At 35.6% G+C, this 23,154-nt stretch overlaps 1 protein-coding gene across 3 annotated transcripts in view; it reads left to right on the top strand.

Annotated features, from left to right (window-relative positions):
- Positions 1-23,154, top strand: part of NR2C1 (nuclear receptor subfamily 2 group C member 1) — a 45,158-nt gene that overhangs the window by 11,379 nt on the left and 10,625 nt on the right. For all 3 annotated transcript variants that reach the window (XM_032874240.1, XM_032874239.1, XM_032874241.1), the window contains exons 3-10: positions 2,065-2,295; positions 5,191-5,272; positions 7,207-7,386; positions 8,409-8,556; positions 8,652-8,742; positions 12,369-12,553; positions 13,716-13,881; positions 20,149-20,270. In XM_032874240.1, coding sequence (XP_032730131.1) covers positions 2,065-2,295; positions 5,191-5,272; positions 7,207-7,386; positions 8,409-8,556; positions 8,652-8,742; positions 12,369-12,553; positions 13,716-13,881; positions 20,149-20,270 — 1,205 coding nt within the window. The remainder of the gene's footprint in view (positions 1-2,064; positions 2,296-5,190; positions 5,273-7,206; positions 7,387-8,408; positions 8,557-8,651; positions 8,743-12,368; positions 12,554-13,715; positions 13,882-20,148; positions 20,271-23,154) is intronic.

Genomic DNA, 23,154 nt, shown 5'->3' with positions numbered 1-23,154 from the left:
CAGAGGTTTTCAAAGTGTCATCTAGTGACTCTTTTCAGAGAGCCAAGCAAGGTCAAAACCATTTTCATAATAATAATGAAATGTTATTTTCCCTTTATTTTTCCAGGGGCTACCTGCCATGTAATGATATGGTATGATAAAACATGTCAATATATAAAAGGTGTACATCATTCAGTGGGCCAGTGTGATATTACAAAATCACGGACAAGTGAAGGATTCATTCAAATGGCAGGATAGATCAGTGGATTTTAGTATAGTTTCTGATTTCACATTGCAGCTAGTCTTTAAAAAGCTACCACTTGTCAAGTTTGAATGTGCTGTCAAAGAACTACCACACGGTGCATACACCTAAAGCTCTTCTCTAAGAAATAAGTTTGTTAGCCGTTAGAATTGTGTTTACTTCACGGTAATATTAGTGATAGAAATAATCCACAATGAAGTGAAGCCTCCAACAGCTTAAGAGTTACATGGTAAAATTTGTTATGAACTGATTCAAATTCACATCTTAAAGGTAAAATGGAAGATTGTTAGGGAAGATGGTGGTGGAGATGACCTATGTAAAATAAGATTGACAGCAGTGAAAAGTATACCCAGAAAAGGAGGACATGCTGGCAACACGGGTCAACAAAATTCAAATTGGCAGCAGCTATAATCGTTACCGTTCTACTCTAGACAAAAACTGATTAGTAATTCAGAACTTCATTGTAAATTTTGCATAGAAAAGAATCTTGAAAATAATTTTAGGGAAATTTTAGGGAAATGGAAAAAGTTGGAAACAAACCAACTTTACAATTTTGAATTTGAACCAAGGGATTAAATTAGAGTAATGAGTTTACTCTGTAAAATATTTGCTCAACAACAACAAAAGCCCTCAGCGGTAACAATCTAACTCTAATTCATGGATTTGCTCTTCCCCAGGCTCCTCCAACTCAGTAGAGAGCAATCCTGTCCTCCCAGTTGCTCAGAGCAAAATTTGGTAGTCATCCTTGACTTTTCTCTCCTTATATTCTGCAGCTAGTCCATCAGTGTATCTTGTCACATATCCCTTCATAAACTGTCCCAAATCCAATCATTTTTCTCTTCTAGCATGGCCACTACCCTGTACCCTGCTGGCATCCCTGCCCATATGTAATTCCCAGATACTGCCAGTGTGTGAGCAGTAGCATTCTTTCTGGTCTCCCTTAATGCTTCTCTTGAACATCACAGGCTGTTCTACAAAACTAAATCTAGAATTACCCTTTTTGAAAAAGATCTTGCCACTCTGCTCTGTGATCTTCCAGTGGATCTTCATTTCACCCAGGAGGAAATCCAGATTTTGTAGTCCTTACACAGCCCTATACCATGTGGCTCCTGCTGTCGCTCGGATCCCATCTTTTACCGTAATCCCTTCTGCCACACTCTTGAAGTGCCTCTTGCCTCACATAGGTGAGACACACTCTTCCTGCCCCATGGCCTCTACCTGTATCCCAGGTAGAGGATGAACTTCCTCTAGCTAGCCCTAAGGTTTGGTCTGCTGTGTCACTCAGGTCTGTGCAGAAGCCATCTCCTCATGGCTTTTGTTCCATCAGTGACTCTCACCAGCTCTACCCTGCTTTATTTTTTCTTTGTAGCACTTGATTCCATCTGAGAATATTATTCGCTTATTTGTTTTTTATCTGCCTTTCCTCACTAAAATAAAAGCTTTATGAGAACAAAGGTTTTGTTTTGTTTATTGCTATATTCCAGGACCCAGAACAAACAATGCTTGGCAAATGGAATGCACCCAGTAAACATTTTTCTAAATGGAAGGTGGGAGGGAAGGGGAAGGAAGGAGTCAAAATAATGAGGTCCAAATGTTTTTACTATTGTACCTTTATTTGCACATTTGTTTTTCTATAGGATGGGATTTTGTGGGAGTAGAATTGCTAGTTTAAAAGGTATGTATGTTTGTGTATTGTATTGACTATATATGTAATGGTATGCTTTCCTAGCTTTGTCTGAAAGTAGGAGAAAATTGTGCCCTTAGAGAAAAAAAAAAAAAAAAGATAAGTTGAATTGATTACTAATTTGACATGATTGTGTTAGATTGTTACCGAGCAGCAAACTGGCCAGAAAATCCAGATCGTGACGGCACTTGATCATAACACACAAGGCAAGCAGTTCATTCTGACAAATCACGATGGCTCTACCCCAAGCAAAGTCATTCTGGCCAGGCAAGATTCCACTCCAGGGAAAGTTTTCCTCACTACTCCAGATGCAGCAGGTGTTAATCAGTTATTTTTTACAACTCCTGATCTGTCTGCACAACATCTCCAGGTAAATAACTTCAGAGTGTCTTTTCATCTTACACTTGAGAGAATTAAAAAGCACGTCATAAGTATAAGTGATGTTAAGACTTTACGTCCTACCTGGTCCATAGGAAAAGTTGCATAAAATTAGGTGCTGTGCAGATTATCTGTGGTGACTGCCCTTTCCTGTATGCCCCGGTACTCTTTCTCAGGCACCCTCACATCCGTATATTCGGCGGGAGGGAGTGGTTAGTTTCAGATAATAAGATCCACTCTGCTTAGTCTGTCCAGGAAGCGGTTTCATAAAGGGTATAGAGAATTCACAGAATTGTTGGGAAGGATGAAGATACAGCTCCAGTTCAGGTTTCCAAGAATAACCTGCAGAATAGAGGTGCTGCAGAACTGGCGTGTAAGAGACCTGCTGCTTCTGCATGGTTAGGAAACTGCCAAATTAAAAGCCTCTTCATGGTAGTAGCACTTCCCAAGACCATGCTGCCTAGGCAACAAGAAGCTGCCAGATCAAGAAGTTAGTATTATGGCTGCGTCTTTGACAGATGCCTCCTTGGTTGTCATCTCTATCTTCCTTCATGTAGCCGACCATTTTATTCCCACCGTCTCCTTTAACAGTAGAAGTCAGTCAGTTGTCTAGATTAACTTCACAGCATTTTAATTTTTTCTAGTTACATATTTTTTGAAGAGTTAAGGCTTATACACGCTGCATGCCCATGTTTATGTAGATATTTTCACTGATGGTTCCTGTGATTGAACATAAATCCAACAAACCCTTAAGTTTGCCTTTGGAGACTTTTTGGTGGAGTTTCCCACTTAAAATTGAATTCTCTGTTTTATGATGAAAACCTGATCAAAGAAGATTCCTTTTAGGATTGAAGAACTAATTCATAAAATACAAAATTTTCCCTTTATATTCTGATAGATTCTAATTGCATCATTTATATTATTTTTAGAAACACCTAAGGTAAAAAGTGGATGGGATTTATAAGACGTTACTTTATCAACAAGGCAGAAGTCACTAAAAAAATTTATAACATCCCGAATACCTTAAGTTCTTTTTATCGACAGATTCAATTTAAAAAGTTTTAGTTACAGAAATATTGAACTGTTAGTACAGTCTCCATATAACCTCTCAACAGTTTCTCCTATTAACATTTTATATTAATATGATACCTTTATTATGACTAGTGAGCTAATTTTTATATATTATTTACTAAAATCCATAGATGTTTTTAGCTTTCCCTGATTTTTACCTAATATTCTTTTTGGTTCCAGGATACCATATTACATTTAGTCATCACGTCTTCTTAGATTCCTGTTAGCAGTGACAGTTTCTCAGACTTTCCTTGTATTTGATGACCTTGATGATTTTGAGGTTTACTGGTCAGGTATATTGTAGATGGCCCTGCTATGGGATTTTGACTACTGTTTTTCTCATGATTAGACTGGGATTGTTGGTTTTGGTGAGCAGGATCACAGAGGTTAAGTGCCATTTTCATCACGTCCTATCAAGTGTACTTACTATCATCATGTTTTATAACTGGTGACATTGATCTTCACCACCTGGGTGAAGTAGTATGTATCAGATTTCTCCACTGTAAAGTTGTTCTTCTAAAAAAAATTTCTCTGTTTCAAGAAAAAAAGATAATATTGGTAATTTGCCTACTTTATGGATCACCCGTCAGGGTAAAAAAACAGAAACAGGTATAGGATAAAATTCCCCCAGGCCAAAAAGATTGGATTTCTGATCTAGTGACCTAAAGGATGTGGGCAAATCCCTTTGTCAATATTTCTTCTACCCTTAGGAATAATAGCAGATAAAAGATTAGCACCATTCACAATAGATGCACTATTAAGAAAAAGAGTGATACCTTTCATAGATACTTTCAAAGGACAGCTATTTTTTTTAAGTTTCTGTTAAAAACTAAATTTTTATCATGAGATAAGAAGAAATTATGCCATTATAACATAGCAAGGGACAGCTATTTTAAGGACTGTTTGAAGTTTTTTAAATCAGAATTACTCCTGAAGGCATTCATATCCCTAAGAGATGAAAAAGAGTCCAAGTGGAGGATTGGTGTGTGGGTTGTTTGAAAGCCAGGAGGCTCTATGGTGAATGCCCAATCACATTTTGGGGATTGAAGTAATCTCTTCACGTTTCAAAAGATTGGGGGAAAAAAATGATTAAAAGGTTAGAAGATAAAAGAAAAAGCTAGTGCTTCTTTTACAGCAATCTATTAGCTGCAACTAAGTGATTAGCTCTTTATATAATTTAAGAGAGTTTGTAATTTGCCCAAGGCCTCTCCACCCAGTTCCACTAACCTGCTACTGTTTATTACACTCTGTAGCCCAGGATGTCAATGATTACACCTGTTCCAAATCTTAGATAACTCATTGATGGAGTATTTATCAATCTTTTCCATAATTATAAGTAAATAATTCAAAAAAATTTTAACTATTCTATTTTAAAAATTCAGTTATCTTTCTATGATTTTATAGATTATTTTTCCATGTGGAAAAATTTTGAGCTGTTGAAAGACATGTCATGATAGGGCTGATAATTGCTGCAGTAATTTGATATGTTGAATGAATAATGAATAATAAATGCTTAATAGGTAAGATACATTAAATACTCATGTATTTGAGTGTTTAATAGTGTTTAATGAGATTGTTATGAAACAAATTTAAAAGGCATTTTTCCTATCTTTGTTTCTAATAACATTGAAATTTTTCTTTATATATAAAGAAAATTAATAGTTTAATTGATATATGCATAATAGAGTTCAAAGTTTCAGAATAACTTACAAGAAAGGAAACAATAAGTAAGACTGACTGTTCTTTTACATTTTACTTAAAAGCATTATTAACAAATTATTGTTCTGGTTTTTTTGTTTTGGGGGATTTTCTTTAGCTCTTAACAGATAATTCTTCCCCGGACCAAGGACCAAATAAGGTTTTTGATCTTTGCGTAGTATGTGGAGACAAAGCATCAGGTAACATTTTAAAAATAACCTTCTATGTGTGTTGTGTTGTTAAAACAACTACCACGCTACCATGTTTCTTCTTCTCAAAGTAAAAAGAAAAGAGCATGTTGTTTTTATGATTCATATTTGAAGCCTATAAAATTTAACTGATTTTTCCCCAAAGCTTTTTATTCATCTAAAGTTTTATTTTACTTGAATGCAATTTAATTTGTTCTTCCAATGACATAAAAATGCATATTTTGAAGAATTGTGAAAAACAGCAGAAAAAAGATTTGCTTATTTATTAGGATGGTAAAGAGAGAGAGGGAGAAAAACTTAAGCAGACTCCATACTGAGCTTGGAGCCCCACACAAGGCTCAGTTTCATGACCCTGAGATCATGATCTGATCCAAAACCAAGAGTCAAGGACTTAACCAACTATGCCACCTAGGTCCCCCAAAGACTTCTGCTTTTTTTAAAAAAAATTTTTAAAGCTTTTATTTATTTATTTGGCAGAGAAATAGAGAACACAAGCAGACAGAGTGACTGGCAGAGGGAGAGGGAGAAGCAGGCTCTCCACTGAGCGGGGAGACCGATGCAGGGCTTGATCCCAGACTCCAGGATCATGACCTGAGCCGATGGCAGCTGCCTAACCAACTGAGCCACCCAGGCACCCCAAATTTTGCTTTTTAAATGTAAACAATATGTGGAAATTTTTCTTGAAAATAAAGTCAGTTTTGTCAAAGGAGTTGCTTAAAAATGAGTTGTGTCCTTATTAATACATAACATTGTTGCTAACTTACCTGCTGAGCCCTGTTGCTAGTCCACGTATATAGAATTGAGATGGAAAAGCTCTGATTACTCTTTAATGCTGTGCATAGCTGAGCAGCATTTCTCCAAATACTATTACTAGTACTCAGGTTTATGTCATTTTAGTTATGGTCATTGTTATTTTAGTACAGGAAAGCACCCATGTTCCCTCATATATAATCTTTAATCTTTTCCATAGCTTCATTGCAACAATCTCCACTACAGCTTTTCCCAGAGTATGTTCAATTTAATAGATGTTTATCAAAGAAATGGCCTGTGAAGTGGTAGGTTAATCAAAGTGTGACAGATTTCTCCAGAAACTTAAAAAGTGGAACCAACAGTGAGAAGAGATTACTATAGGGGTACCTGGGAGGCTCAGTTGATAAAATGTCTTACTCTTGATTTCAGCTTAGGTCATGATCTCAGGGTTGTGAGATCAAGCCCCATAGAGGCTCTGTACAGAGTGTGTAGCATGCTTAAGATTCTTTCTCTCCTCCTCCCTCTATCCTTCCTCACCCACAGCCTCCCCAAAAAAGAGAATACTGTAGCTCAAATACTAATTGATGTATCTTCTTTTCAAGCAGAGTTTTCAGAATAAAATATCCTTATATAATGTAAAAGAGAATTGTAATTTATAAGTGATCTCAGAAGTGAAAATAGTTTTTACTTATGGTGTTATGGGTGGTTTTGCTTTTCCTCTTTCCAAAATTTTCCATATCATTGTTAAGGTTACTTTACAGAATTAAAAATTCATAATATTTAATATATTTATCAAAGAATATGGTTGTTTCATTCTCTGCTTAGTAACTCCTAAAAAATGTTTCCATGTCCCAGACTCAAAAATCATTTCATTACATATATTGTTGTTACTTAAAGGGAAGAAATGGGCTTATTTCCATTTCTGTTCAAAAATATGTGACTTTTGGGGCGCCTGGATGGCTCAGTGGGTTAAAGCCTCTGCTTTCGGCTCAGGTCATGATCCCAGGGTTCTGGGATCGAGCCCCGCATCGGGCCCTCTGCTCTGCGGGGAGCCTGCTTCCTCCTCTCGCTCTGCCTGCTTCTCTGCCTACTTGTGATCTCTGTCAAATAAATAAATAAAATCTTAAAAAAAAAAAAATACGTGACTTTTGTTTTCTTAAACATCTTGTCTCTAGGGCGTCACTATGGAGCAGTAACCTGTGAAGGCTGCAAAGGATTTTTTAAAAGAAGCATCCGAAAAAATTTAGTTTATTCATGTCGAGGATCAAAGGACTGTATTATCAATAAACACCATCGAAACCGCTGTCAATACTGCAGGTTACAGAGATGTATTGCGTTTGGAATGAGACAAGATTGTATGTATTAGCTTTAAAGGAGAACATAATTTTAAGAATTCAGCCAACCTCTAGAAATATGTCACAGTTAACACAATATGTGAATATGTATACTTTTTAATTTACAGTATTCCAACTAACAGTTTAGAAATGTGTACATATGCATGTATTTTTTATTCATTCAACAATATATTTATTGTCCATATGCTATGCATGTATATATGTTTGAACTTGGTTTTTAAAAACATGCCTAACTAGATAACAGTTTAGTTTTCGATTAAACTACTAAGGTGATAAGTTGGGTAGCTAATATTGATTGAGTTCTCACCATACCTAACTCTGTGTATAGCATAGGAATTAACTTATTTCTTCTCATAGCAAAATACCGTGCAGTAGGTACTACCCTTAGCCATTTTACATTTGAGTAAACAGATTTAGTAACTTGCCCAAGGTTACATAACTAATAAGTGGCAGAACTCAGATCTGAATCTTGGCAGGTTTTTTTTTTTTTTTCTCAGAAAATGTACATTTAACAACTAAACTATACTATCTCCTATGTATCATGAAATAAAATCCTATAAAATAAGTGAAATATACTACTTGTATTTTATAAATGAAGATTATAAACAGTTGAATTACTTCTCAAAAATCTCCCTGCCCTTAACTAAAAAAGATTTAGCTTTTTGTGGCGCTCTATTAGTATTACTTTCAGTCGGTAAGATATTATTTTTTTTAACTCTCACATAGATAGGTAAGAGACTCCTATCTTCAGTTTTTCCTTCTTGATGGTGAGCTTTTAAAAAATAAGAATTTCTCTACATTTCTACCACAGCTGGGTCAGGGAGACTTTGAAAAGAGAACAAGAGATGCAAATTATTATTCCAAAGCAACTTTGTTGAAATTGGAAATAATTTCTAAAGATGATCTTTAGAGTTCAGTTATGGTAACTGTCTCCCATGAACAACATTGCTGACTGAATGGTTACATTTATAATTGCCTATACATTCCGCACTGTGATGTAATAGCTTCATGCATTTTTGTAGCTGTTCAGTGTGAAAGAAAACCTATTGAAGTATCAAGAGAAAAATCTTCCAACTGTGCCGCTTCAACAGAAAAAATCTACATCCGAAAAGACCTTCGAAGTCCATTAGCTGCAACTCCAACTTTTGTAACAGATAGTGAAACTGCAAGGTATAGTACAAACCAGCAAAACATAGATTAAGTAGCTGGTCCTTTGTTTTTCTTCCCAGTGAAACTAAGGCTAAATGTGTACTTGTTTGTTACAGGTCAGCAGGACTGTTAGATTCAGGAATGTTTGTGAATATTCACCAATCTGGAATAAAAACTGAGTCAACTGTGCTGATGACACCAGATAAGGTGTGTTTAGTGCAATTAATTTAAAGCTTAAATTTTTTTAGCTTTTAATATTTTTTCCCTTTTCTTTATCTCCGCCATTACTTTGGTTAATTGGTCTGGTCTTAAATATTCCCTATTACAAGTTGCTTTTTTTAAATGATCCACTATTTGATAGTGTTAAGTGACAGCTAAAACAGTTTAGTAACAAATTTAATGGCTTTATTCAAGGGAAAACAATCCATAGATCAGGAGAGCACTCTTGCTGAGGGATTTTGGGCAAGAGTGAGTTTTAGAAAACATTAGAAGCAGCAATATGGAAAGGGCCTTATTGACTAGGAGCTTGAAGATTTCCTTATAAGGCTAGTGGGTCCTGCTTCTTAGAGTAAGGTGAGCTAGTTAAAGCGGAGTTGAGGATTGTGATGGGTGTATGTTAGGTTCCCTTGACAGGTATTTCCTGTAAGTGTTTGCTGCCTTGGGTTTAGATTTGTGACCAGGATAGCCTCTATTTTGTGTGTCCTCATATAGGAATAACTATCAGTAGAAATGTTCATTATTGCCCTAGGACAATTATAGCTTCAAAATGAAAGTAACAGACAAAAGTCTTACAGGTTTCTTTCATCTCAAAAGTCCTTAGAAATAGAAATTTTTATTAAGTGTGAAATTCCTTTTTTCTTTCTTTTTTTTTTTTTTAAGATTTTTTATTTATTTATTTGACAGATCACAAGTAGGCAGAGAGGCAGGCTCCCTGCTGAGGAGAGAGCCCGATGCGGGGCTTGATCCCAGGACCCTGGGATCATGACCTGAGCCGAAGGCAGAGGCTTTAACCCACTGAGCCACCCAGGAGCACCCCCCCCCCTTTTTTTTTTAAGATTTACTTATTTATTTTGGAGAAAGAGAGCATGAGCAGGAGGGGCAGAGGGAGAGGAAGAGAGAATCTCAAGCAGATTCTGTGCTGAGCACAGAGCCTGACTCAGGGCTTCATCTTATGACCCTGAGATCACAATCTGGGCCAAAACCAAGAGTCAGATGCTTAACCAACTGCTCCATCCAGGCGCCCCAAGTGCAAAATTCTTAATATTTCTTTTATACTCCCCTACATATTTTATAGTAACAAAATACTTAAAATATTTCAGGTGAAGAGAAATTCCTAGCACATCTTTTACTCAAAACATTGACTTGAGTCAAGAGTAGGAATAGAATTGCAAGAGCTTTCATTATGTGTCTAAGTTACCTGTTTTCTCTTAAAGGTTGGAGTCTTTGTTTTGAGCAAGGAGTCTCAAGGAAAAAAAGGCTTATTTAGATGGAGCATGTGGCATTTATGCAGTGTTCAGAAACCCCTTATGAGAATAAAATTTCTCCTGAAGACTCATGTCTAGAAACAGATCTTACGTAGCCTATGAATAGTATTTCTTTCAGCCTGTAATGTAATCTGGTTTTATATAACCTATAAGATTATTCATCCTATTTATGGCTAGATTTCTTCTGTATTAGTTTTTTGATATTCTTTTTTTTTTTTTTTTTTTTTTTAGTTTTTTGATACTCTTAAGGGACTCTCATACATGAGCTCTGGAATCAAATTTCATCTGCCACTTACTAGCTGCATAACCTTGAGCAAGTTATTTGACCTGTCAGTGCTTCAGTTTCCTTCCTCATCTGTAAAATAGGGCAAATAAGAGTGTCAACCATACAGGTTGGGCTTTAGCATTTTGTTATTAAGTGGGGAGATTTGACCTTTTACCATATATTTTGGAATTAGAAGATTTTGCTTCACCTTGTATACGTGATTCAAGGTTAGGATGGTAGTTAGGACGGCACTGACATACTAACTCCTTTAGGAAAGGAAGACAACTATGTTTTGTTGAGAAATTACTATTTTCCCAGATACTGCTTTTCTATATGTCTTTGTATTAAATTATAATAACAATCTTGTGTGGTAAGTTTCTGACAAAGTCTCAAAACTGTCAGGTCACAAGATGCGGTCTTTTCGCATTGCCTAAGAGTCTTCATTGGCAAAAACTTAAAAATCTAGCTAGGTAGGCATGTTATAAAATGGAAGAAAATAGATGTGTTTAAGTTTTAGTTGAAAATTAAAACACTTAAAAATGTTAACTCCTTTTATTCAAGTATATGAAGCCTGGAACAGTGGTTAGAGCGTAGGCTTTCCCATCAGACCTGACTTCCCAGTCTTGCCTCCACTGTTTGCTGCAGAATGACAAGAGGTAATGCTTCTTGTCAGTAATAAAGGCATGATGATTCCTATTTCAAAGGGTTGTTACAAGGATTAAATAAAATACATATATAAGTAGGAACCAAGTAAGAACTCCACAACTAGTAGGTTTCTCAGTAAATGATCCTCGGACCATTTGTTAATTTGGGAAGCACAAAAATTGTTTCGTTCTGTTCACTAAAACTAATTTCACATAAACTGAAGAATTGATATAACAAACATCAAGGAAACGTGTGTTTTTGTTGGATTAAAAGCACTTTAAAACAGAAAAATTAAATTTCATTAAAGGATTCTACGTAGAAGGCCGTAGAAGGCAATTGAAGGGACTCTCATTAGGTTAGGATGGAATAATATGAGTATTTAAACAAGAATGATTCATTTAAATGTATCAAATATATAAAAATCTATGAACTTAAAGTGGTACTTAAAACTCACTTGTCGCCAGTAGAGGTTGCTAAGGGCACTGACTCATTGCTCTGAAAATTGATAAAGAAAAATCAAGCATCTATCTGCCTTTCCTACAGAAATTATGTTTCTGGGTAGTCAAAGAGTTAAGGAGAAAGAATACTTTTTCACAAAATAATAATAGCTAATTAGTGAATAAAGAATATATACATGATTAACAAAAAATGAAAGCTAAAGACAAATGGGAGAATATGCAATGTATAGCAAAAGGCCATTATCATGGGCTCCTGCATGGCTCAGTTGGTCGAGTATCTGCCTTCAGCTCAGGTCATGATCCTGGGTCCTGGAATTAAGTCCCGTGTCAGGCTCCCTGCTCCCTGAGGAATCTGCTTCTCCCTCTGCCCCTCCCCCGACTCATTCTCATAATCTCTTTTTCTCTCTGTCAAATAAATAAATAAAATCTTTTTTAAAAATTATCTTAAATATGTAAAGAGATTTTTCACCTACACAGCACCTGGTATTAACACATTTAACACAGTGGCTGATGAAAATTGGCATTCTAAGAATTCTGTTCAGTAATACATTTACGTTTTTTCCCTCTTTTCAGTAACATTAATTTTAATACATTCAATGTACAACTTTATAGTTTGTATAGAGAGTTTTGGAAATTGGCAGAATTTTAATTAAAAAAAGAACTTAAAAGATCATCTAAGATCCTTTTACAGAGGGAGGGATTGTTGATGTGAATATATTAATCATTAGTATACTTTTTGGTTTAATATAACTTTTATATAAACATTTCCTAGGAAATATACCTGATGTTTTTAAACTTAACATTTTCCTCAGGAAGTTTCTAAAGGCTCAGAATTCTTTGATTTTACTTTCTAGGTTCCATTTATCTTAATTAGAATATTTTAATTTTGTCATTTCATAATCTAGAATTGGATATTTCAGACAAAAAGTTCTCTGATACCCCAATTTGCAGATTTTAATACTTTTTTTTTTTTTTTTAAAGGCTGAATCATGTCAGGGAGATTTAAGTACATTGGCCAGTGTGGTTACATCATTAGCAAATCTTGGAAAAACTAAAGATCCTTCTCAGAATAGTAATGAAACATCTGTGATTGAAAGCTTAAATAATGGTGATACCTCTTTGTGTGATTTTCATCAAGAAATGCAGACTAATGGTGATGTTTCAAGGTAAGGTCTGTTTTGATCTTATTAGTATATCTTACAATATTCTTATGTTGAATACTATTTACAGAAGTTTCAGAAAACAAGTATTTCTGTTAGACTTAGAAAATTTAAAGCACAGTAAGTTTTCACTGAAAAAGCACATTCAGTGTGAAATATTATTCAGTAGGTTACATTCCAAATAATGAGCAATAAATGAATATTACAAGATTAGAAATGTAATCATAAATTTAGGAATTTTTTCTTGCTAAACGTGTTATTTTATCTTCTGTGTATTTAGAGTTAAACAATTGCCTTACTCCAGGCAGCCATGTTCATTTTCCCCACCAGTTTTTAAATGATGAAAATAGATTTGAAGGACTTAATTGAATCAACTACAATTTTAAGTTACACTTCAGGAAACTTGTATAAGAATTCTGTTTTTTGTTCTCTTGATATTAATATATGGGATGTAGAAACTGGATCTCTTCAGGCTTTTTTCACACTGTTCATCATCTAAATGTTGTGGAAACTGCATTTAAGAGTCTCAATAAGTACTTTGTTGAACATGAGATTTTAAGGAACTCTAAAAGGCCTCTCTTGAAAAATATGGGGAGTGATTAGTTATTTGCTAACATTAGTTCATTATTTGCCATCCTAATCTCAAGATTCTTACAGATTAGATGTAGCTGTGTTAACATAAGTTTTAAAATATTTTCTGAATTTTTAAATAAAATTAAAATCTAATCTGTTGTGTAGAATGCAGTGAAGTTGACATAAGTTCTTGCCCTTATTCTTTCTAAATAACTTCTGTATATAAAGTAAATGGGCTGTTATCTTGTAGTATCAAATGTATAACTTGTAAAAGCATGTTTTGAGACAAAGTGTAAGGGTTTTTCCTCCTGGTAATTATGTAAGTTGTTTTTTTTTAAAGACTAATTCTCTGATAATGCATTAATATAATATAATACAGCTTTTCATACTATACATAATTGAAGTTTATTTGTTGCTTTTGGAAGCAGGTATAGGTATCACTGAAATAGAGTAATCAGTGATACACTGAAGTTCTGTGTTCTCAATAATTTCCTAGGCCTAAATCTTAATTCCAGAATTTTATGTAGGATTTTTTTTTTTTTTTTTTTTTTTTTTGAGATTGACCAAGCTCACAGCATCTAATGTCTCCTAATAGGGCATTTGACACTCTTGCAAAAGCACTGAATCCTGGAGAGAGCACAGCCTGTCAGAGCTCAGTAGAGGGCATGGAAGGAAGCCTTCACCTAATTGCTGGAGACTCGAGCATAAATTACATCGAAAAAGAGGGGCCACTTCTCAGCGACTCACATGTAGCTTTCAGGGTATTTCCATATTTTTTAAATATAATTTTTAATCTTGTATTATCCATTTTGATTTTAATCTTCCCTTCAGAAATCAAGGTATATTTGTTGTGCTTTTAAAGTCAGAAGTATTCCTGATAGAATTCAAAATAGCAACTGAAACATGCACATCTGGCTGCAGAAAGCGATGGCTCAGCAAAGCATCCTGTTTATAAATCATGGTTGTGATATCGATTAGTGGTTTTATATATAAAAGCTAGCTTTTAGAACATTTTAGACATGAGTTTGGGGTGTTGCTGTTAACCCTGAGTATTGACATTCACCATGTTTGTATACATGGTTTTCTTCAGTGCTTTAGCGTAAGCTAGTATGTGAGACCCAGTTATTCCTACCATAGTAACTATAAAGAATTCCATTTGTTAGTATTGCCCTAATTAGCTAGCTCTCAGTATTAAGAATGTAAAAATTATTTAATACATTTTAACTTCTGGCTTTTAACTTCTTACATTTTAACCATTTTGGAGAAGGTACATTTGTAGTTTATTTTTTTGCTCCCCTAAATACATTAATTTATGATGAAAATAATACATGTAGAATATTAGAAAATAACTTTGGCATTCAAATAATGTTCGGACTATAGCTATAGAAACACTGACCGTTGAGGCCCTATATTAAGACTCAGATGTAGGGGCACCTGAGTGGCTCAGTGGATTAAGCCGCTGCCTTCGGCTCAGGTCATGATCCCAGGGTCCTGGGATCGAGCCCCACATCGGGCTCTCTGCTTAGTGGGGAGCCTGCTTGCCCCTCTCTCTCTGCCTGACTCTCTGCCTACTTGTGATCTCTCTCTCTGTCAGATAAATAAATAAAATCTTAAAAAAAAATTATAAAAAAGAAAAAAAAAAAGACTCAGATATCTTGACCTCTCCATTTTAACCACTCTGTATCTTTTCTCTGCCAGCAATGAGTACTCTCAGCAAATCATATGCAAAGTGATTAAAAATATATAGGAGATTTCAATTAGCAATACACAGCAGTCCTAGAGTACCTGAAGGAAATTATGTATAACTTTACTTTAGATTATAAGTTTTCATGGGTTTCTAATGAAAATATAAACAGTTAACAAATAGTGGTTTGTGTGACTGGTACAAATAACACAAATCTAACATTGGGTAAAACTGCATATGATAAAATTTATATTTGTAAAATTTGACTTGGTAGAAGTAGCCACAAAGAAAACTCAGTGACTCTAAAAGGCCTCTCTTGAAAAATATGGGGATTTGATATGTAAATTACAAATTACAAATATGTAATTTGATACAGTCAGTAAAACATAACAGTGAAACCAATCTTCATGTAAAATTTTACCAAAGATAACCTGTATGAAAAAAATTAGAAATGTTTTATTTGTACTGTCCATGAAAATTTGGGGGGGGGCTGGAAAAAAAGATAATGGGAATAATCAGTGTCATCCTTAAAAAGTATGGTAGGAGCTATGGACAAGGGTGGAGCAAGGCAAAACTGATTTTCCCCATTGCTTTTTTATTCTGAATAAAAGACATGCTTTTGTTGTCTGTCTCTTATTTTCTACCTTTGGATTTAAATGGGAAGGAAAGGAAGAAGATAGGTAGGAAGAGAACCCATTGCAAGTAAAAAGTATAGAGTACTTCTATAGAAAGCAGAAGCCATCCTTTTTTAGTTGTTGATGTTTGTCCTCAAAATGTTTGATTTTTTTCAAATATTTGTTATGGATGGATGTGTTAGGCAAATTAGAACTTTTTTCCTGTCTCTGGAATAGTCTTTGACCTGCTGTTCTCTGGGTGTCCTCAGAATCAGCACTGTGAACTTTCTTGGTCTCCTGACAAAGACAGCTTCTTTCTCTGATGCTTGTTTACAGCCTTTGTGAAATCAAGAGTTTTACTTTCTCTCACTTCCCAGTTCAGTACTTTCGTAGTTGGCTTTCTCATTGAGGTTTTACAGTCATGAGTTTCAAAACCTGACATCTGTGATCAAAAACTCAGTTTTCTCTTAACAACTGAGCTAAATAGGATTTTGTTCCTATCATACATTTTTACGTACACGGTAGTTTGCAACATGCTTTCATGTGTACATTCTTACATTTGAGCCTTAATCACAGTTGGTTGTGAAAGTTTGGACTTGTATTGTCATTTATACATTGTGAATGAAAAAAGATTTGGAGGTTTTCAGTGTCTTGTTCAAAGCAGTGCAAACAGGAGAAATAGTCTAATAATGCATCTTAGAATTTGGTTCTGGAGAATCTAGGACAATAGAAATATTAAAAATTTTTATTAAATTTCAGAGTTTCTGGTGTGATTTCATATACTTTATTCTTGATTCTTGTTATTTGATTACATAGATCATGAAGGTGGATAGAATTCCCATTTAGAAATAAGTGTATGAGACGGAGGTAGGTGATTTCCAAAACTGTTCTCTCATACATATCATCTCAGTATTAAAACGATAGCCCTTCTGGTCACCATCTTTGATGTTTGGGACTCGTCATCATTCTCCCCACACCTCACTCCCTTCCATTCCCTAATTGAATCCTAACCATTCTTTTTTTTGAATTTCTCCTTTCCTCTTCATTTTTGTCACCATATTTCAAGGCCTTTTAAAATTTCTAACCTAAACTGTTAGTGTAATGTCTTTGCTTCCAGTCTCTTCATCTTGTCTTTTGCCCTGGTAACAGTGATGTTTATTAAAAATCAGTCCAGTTATGGGACGCCTGAGTGGCTCAGTTGGTTATACATCTGCCTTCAGCTCAGGTCCTGGGATCGAGCCCTTAGTTAGGCTCCCTGCTTAGCCCTCTCCCTCTCCCCCTTCTCCTCTCTTCATGTGTGTGTGTGCACTCTCTCTCTCAGATAAATAAAATCTTAAAAAAAAAAAAAAATCCAGTTATGTTACTCTGCTACCTAAAAGCCTTCGTTAGCTTTCTATTGCCCATATGAGATAAAGTCCATGACCTTTTAGGACCTTACACATTTTGATTCAGTTGACCATCATTTATCAGAAATGCCATCCCTCTCTTAGCCCTTTCTGCAACTCATTCCATTTCCCTTTTATTCTTCTTTTGAAGCCTCGGCATTTAGCTTAGTATGTTACAGTGAAATCCCGGTTGGGGCACCTGGCTGCCTCAGTTGGTAGAGTATGTGACTCTTGATTTTTGGGTTGTGAGTTTGAGTCCCACATTGGCGGTTGAATTTACTTTAAAAAAAAAAAAAAAAGGAAAGAGATCTCAGTGTTTGCTGAATTATAATGTGTAATCTAGGGTCACACAACTAATTAATGACATGTTGGAGTAGAATTCGCATCTCCTAACTCAAGTCAAATGATTATTTTAAAATCCTTTCATTTAGCTAATTATCAGAATTACAGAAAGTGCTAGAAAGGTAATGGTAGACAAGTAACTTCTAAAATGGGTAGCCAAGTTTAATTCAAGTCAACACTCTTTTAAAAGTCATCTCAGTATATTGGGGCACCTGGGTGTCTCAGTTGGTTAAATATCCAACTCTTGACCTCAACTCAGGTCTTGATCTCACGGTCATGAGTTTGAACCCCACATTCGGCTCCATTCTGGGCAGGAAGCCTACTTTAAAAAAAAAATCATCTCAATGTGCTGAATGTGCGCTGTTTTTAAAATGTGTGTAATTCAATTTATAACCTAAAAGTCCACAGGTATTTGGGGGAAGCTCTTTAACATCTTTAGTAGAAACTCATCTTCTTTATATAGAGGAAGAAACCATTGTCTTTGCAATCTAAAAGACTTGTTGAATAAATTCTTATTTCTTAAGCCAGCGTTGACTGATTCATGATACTAGAGGTGTATCTTGCTTTAAGAAAATTAAGTATTAAAACAGATAAATTACGAGATATTTCTTCTCTTTGTAATATAACATGGCAGTCTTAAATAATGAGTTCCTCTAGTATGTATTGCAAATGATTTTAATTTTATGATTAAAGCACAAAGTTTTCAACATTACCACCACTATTCTACCAGTCAAGGTACATCTGTATCTTTTAGCCTTTATGTCTAATTTTTTATACTGTAACTATTTTACTTCTTAAAAGTGACTAAACTATTTGTTTAAACAACTGTTGTTTTGCATCCTACTTACTCCAGCCCCCTAACACTAGTAATCTCTGGTAATTCCCCGATCTTTCAGGCTTTTTCCCACTCAACTCCCCTTGGGCAATTCTGAAAAGGTATGATAGTTTTCCCAGTTTGTTTTTCATATACTTACATATAGAAAGAAACAGTTGCATCCTGATAATTATATTTAAGATGTTTAATATCTGCTTGCCTATAGTTCTCTTAAGAATTCTTTTTAAATAGTGGCATTTTAATTTGCTGCTCCAGTAAACATTTCTCAAGCATTTAAAAATTATTCTCAGGGTGCCTGGCTGGCTCAGTCATTGGAGTCTGTGACTCTTTTTTTTTTTTCTTTTAATTAAAGATTTTGTTTATTTGACAGAGACACAGTAAGAGAGGGAACACAAGTAGGGGGAAAGGGAAAGGGAGAAGCAGGCTTCCCGCCAATCAAGGAGTCCAGTGCAGGGCTCAAACCCAGGACCCTGGGATCATGACCTGAGCTGAAGGCAGACGCTTAACGACTGAGCCACCCAGGCACCCCGGAGTGTACGACTCTTAATCTCAGGATTGTGAGTTTGAGCCCCCTGTTGGGTGTAAGGATTACTTAAAAATAAAATCTTAAAAAAAATTTTTTTTTAAATAAAAAATATTCTTAGGGCACCTGGGTGGCTCAGTAGGTTGAACATCTTTCTGCCTTCGGCTTAGGTCATGATTCTGGAGTCCTGAGTCCCAGCCCTGCATCGGGCTCTCTGCTCAGTGGGGATCTGATGATTCTCCTTCTGCCCCTCAACGTCGCTTGTGCTCACTCTCTTTTTCTTTCTCAAAAAAATAAATAAAATCTTTAAAAATATATATGTATTCTTCTCATACATGGTATTTCAACTATTAATATCTCTGTTGTTTTATTAGTTGGCACCATTTATAAATAGATAAACCATTTGTGGCTAATAGTGAACAAAGGCAGTTAGTATTTTTTACATTTTTACCTAACATTTCTGGAGAACTTTTATATCATTTTGATGAAAACATTTTGATCTGTTAGGCATCATAGACACCCTTGAGAATCTGATTAAAGCTATCCTTTCTCCAGAAAAATACATACGGGTACATCCACCTACTCTCCCCCTGAGGTGGCTCCTGTGAACTGTGTGATAGATCTCCTTCTGTTCTTTTAAAACAAACACACACACATACTCACACACAATGTGCCTTTCTCTTTAACATAAATTGGGTCATCTATATACTGTTTCATAGTTTTTCCACTTAGGTATCTGTAAGGTATTATTTTTTCTATGCCATCACATCTCAGTTTATCTCACCAATTTTAATGCCTACAAAGTACTCTATAGCATAGATTATTTTCCTTAGTGATAGAAATTTAGGGTAGTGTTTCTTATGGATGAAACTATATTTCATTTATCACAATGAAAGTTCTATTAACAAGCTTTTCAGAAATGCTTTTAGAAGTGTTTTGATGTGGGATACTTATTTTCAACCGTTTGAAACACTTAAAATAACTACCCGAGGTCAGCAGTACAGCCTGTGAGTATTACAGCCACAGACAAGTTTTGTTTTACCTGTAGATTAAACAGATTTCACACAGAACCTGCTCTTTGAAAAATAGAGCAGGCAGTCCTTAGTCCAAATTGCCATATGTTTTCAGTATATGGAATTCGTGTCATAGCTGTGCCATTTATCTGGGAATATGCACCTCCCAAAGGGCGCCAGCAAGCCCACTTCACTCATTATTCTCCTGACCCTGTAAGATTTGAGTTTGTTATTCCCCATAGCCTGTGTGAAAGGAACATTTAACATACAGGATTGCTCCTTACACTGAACTTGTTATATACCATTATTGACAAAGGAAGAGAAGAAAGGAAAATAAGCACATTGTTAGATCAAAACAGAAATAACTTCTAAAAACACGACCAAAGTATATCATAATTGATATTTATTAAGTGAGCTTCTGCTTGTCTGAATATTGCTTTGTTAGCAACTCTGGTCTACTCATTCTAAATCCTATTTATAGTTGCAAAATCCAGTCACTTGGATTATTTCAAGATTTGACTTTGGGTGAATATATCAAACTCATATTTGATATGTTTACATGTAACTTTTTCAAAGAAATTATCACTTAGAACTGTCATAAGATAATTTACCTCAGTCCCTGTTCACACTAGCTCACCATGCCTTCTCCTATGCCTGAGTACCTGAATGTGCACTACATTGGGGAGTCTGCCTCCAGACTGCTGTTCTTATCGATGCACTGGGCACTTTCGATTCCTTCCTTCCAGGCTCTAGGGTAAGTGTTTTTGAAGTCCTTGAGTATGAATGTAATTTTATTGCACAAATGTACACTAAGCAAGAACTTTTATTTTGGATGGATTTGCATTAAAGGAAAAAAAATGGTATAACATTATTAAGTTTTGTTATTTATATGATAAATTATAGCAGTTAGTATTTTCTTATGTTATTTTTATGTAGGAAGAGTATCTGTGTTTCATCATTTGACTGAGTCAATAATTCAAATTGAAAATAAGCAGGGGAACTGATAAATCATGGCCAGTGTTTGTAATGGGCTGTCTTTGACCTGAAGATAGGGAGGCTGTAGGTATGTCCTGGGCTTGTTATTTCCCTCCCAGCCCCACTGTTCCAGTGTTCATCTCAGGCATGTTCATAAGGACTTGAAACTTGCATACAGTGAATGTTTCAAAATAGAAACAATTGTTTTCCAATCTGTGGTTACAAAAAGTGGGGAAGGGGAAGATAATGTAGACCCCATAGTACCACAATGATCATTTGGATGTACTGCGAAGGACCACATCAGTAATCTGTATTACATCTGCATAACCTACAGTTTGCCAAATTTACTTAGATTGCGTTAAAGTAACTGGTATGAAGAGGCAAAGAGACCATGGAAAAGGTTAAACCCATAATTAGAAAAGTATTTTCCTATTGCAGGGCCATACTCACCAATATGATTTCATAAATAATGTGCCTTCATATCCTATAGTTCTGTTCTCCCATTTGCCAAATAGGAATGATAAGTGTCCATCCTTTATTCTTACAGAGTAGTTAATATGACTAAGGAATATCTTAGTCATGACTTTAAAAAACATACAAAGGGGTGCCTGGGTGGCTCAGTCGGTTAGTCATCAGGCTCTTGATCTCAGCTCAGGTCTTGATGTTCAGGGTCATGAGTTCGAGCCCCACATTGCGCTCTGCACTGGGCATGGAGCCTCCTTTTTTAAAAAAAAGCACACGTAGAACCCCACTATAATTTAGTGTTGGGTATACCATGCATTAAATCACATACTTCAGTAATATAGTTACATAGATTGAAAGCCTGATTTGGAATGGTTACCCTTTAGAACTATTGTTAGCCCTTTCTCTCAAAATAACATTTAGTTTTCAGAATGCCTCCAGTCTGCTGCTTTTAACAAAGAATTAAAATATGATATAAATTTACATATTAGCAGTTTATTTTAAAGGATTAAGTTTAGTTAGTTCCCTAAGCTTGTATATCTGGAGTACTTTGTGTTGAAAAGTAACCTGGTGATACTTTTTATAATAGGCTATCAACTATTATATTAAAAAAAAAAAGAGGAACGATTTTTAGGGAGTACTTTGAACTCCTTTAATTTATATAATACTATTGATCTTAAGTACTTCTGTTAAATTAAGTGTGATTATCCTGTGGAAACATTCTCCAGATGTTAAACCAAGAATAAAACCTGAGATTTCCAATTAGAATACAGTCTTACAGTGGCAGCCACATTTCCCTCTGATCTGTACTGAAAATTGGTTTTAATATAACAGCCACAGGATTCTTTACAATCAGAATTAACCATTGGTATAGCATGTGAGGCCATTAATCGCTACATAAATTCTTACTTACTGTCCCCATCTAGATTGTAGTTTGAGTTAATCAGATGGAAGAAGACTAAGTACCGATGATGGGAAATTTTGTGTGGTATTAAAAGCTATTCTGAGTCTCCTAGAAACTGACATTGGTTGCATTTTTATCTGTAGACACAAAACTTGGGAACACAAAGCCCTAATATTGCAGGGAGAAACAAATAAGCAACATTAATCATTTACTAAAAGTCAAGTTTGTTTTGATTACTGAATGAAGAACAGTAGTTTCAAGAACCGATGGAACAGTGGGTGGTTAATACTGTTTGACTTGCACAGTCCTTTATGTTTTACAAGGATATTACTTTTCTGTTTAAGATTTGTAGTTTCAAAATGTACAGGAATTCAGTTGTTTTTCACTTCTACCTGCATGATTTAGGTGATTACACAGTAGTAGGTTCAGTTACGGGCACTTGGCATGATTTGTCAACAGTCCTCTCTATCTGGATTCTCGTAATATAACCCAAAGTTCCAAACCACCACTATTTGCTACAGGAGACTTTATTTTTTAAATATTTTAAGAAACCTTCCTTAAATTCTAAGCCTGAAAGTTGAATCTTTTAAAATCCCACTGAAACGAAGTAATGTTTATTATAGATGTGGGTTTAAAACAGCTTTATTGGGGCATCTGTGTGGCTCAGTGGGTTAAGCCTCTGCCTTCAGCTCAGGTCATGGTCTCAGCGTCCTGGGATCAAGCCCCACATTGGGCTCTCTGCTCAGCAGGGAGCCTGCTTTTCCCTCTCTCTCTGCCTGCCTCTGTGCTTACTTGTGATCTCTCTGTCAAATAAATAAATAAATAATCTTTTAAAAAATAAAATAAAACCACTCTATTGGGTGCCTGGGTGGCTCAGTTGGTTTGACGACTGCCTTTGACTCGGGTCATGATCCCAGGGTCCTGGAATCGAGTCCCACATGGGGCTCCCCGTGCTCTTGAGGGAGCCTGCTTCCCCCCTCCCTCTGCCTACTATTCCCCCTGCTTGTGCTGTCTATCAAAATAAAGAAATAAAATGGTTTGGTTTTTTTTTTAATTAAAGAAAATAGGGGCGCCTGGGTGGCTCAGTTGGTTAAGCGTCTGCCTTAGGCTCAGGTCATGATCCCAGAGTCCTGGGATTGAGTCCCATGTGGGGCTCCATGCTTGGCAAGGAGCCTTCTCCCTTTCCCTCTACTGCTCCCCCTGCTTGTGTGCTCTTTCTCTCTGCGTCTGTCAAATAAATAAATAAAATCTTTTTTAAAAATTTAAAAAATAAAAATAAAACCAGCTTTATTGCTGT

The sequence above is a fragment of the Lontra canadensis genome, unplaced genomic scaffold, assembly GCF_010015895.1.
Source record: "Lontra canadensis isolate GAN:19392208 unplaced genomic scaffold, GSC_riverotter_1.0 scaffold52, whole genome shotgun sequence".
Lineage (NCBI taxonomy): Eukaryota > Metazoa > Chordata > Mammalia > Carnivora > Mustelidae > Lontra > Lontra canadensis.
The sequence above is the reverse complement of the archived record's forward strand: the minus strand, read 5'-3'. Positions and strand labels throughout refer to the sequence as shown.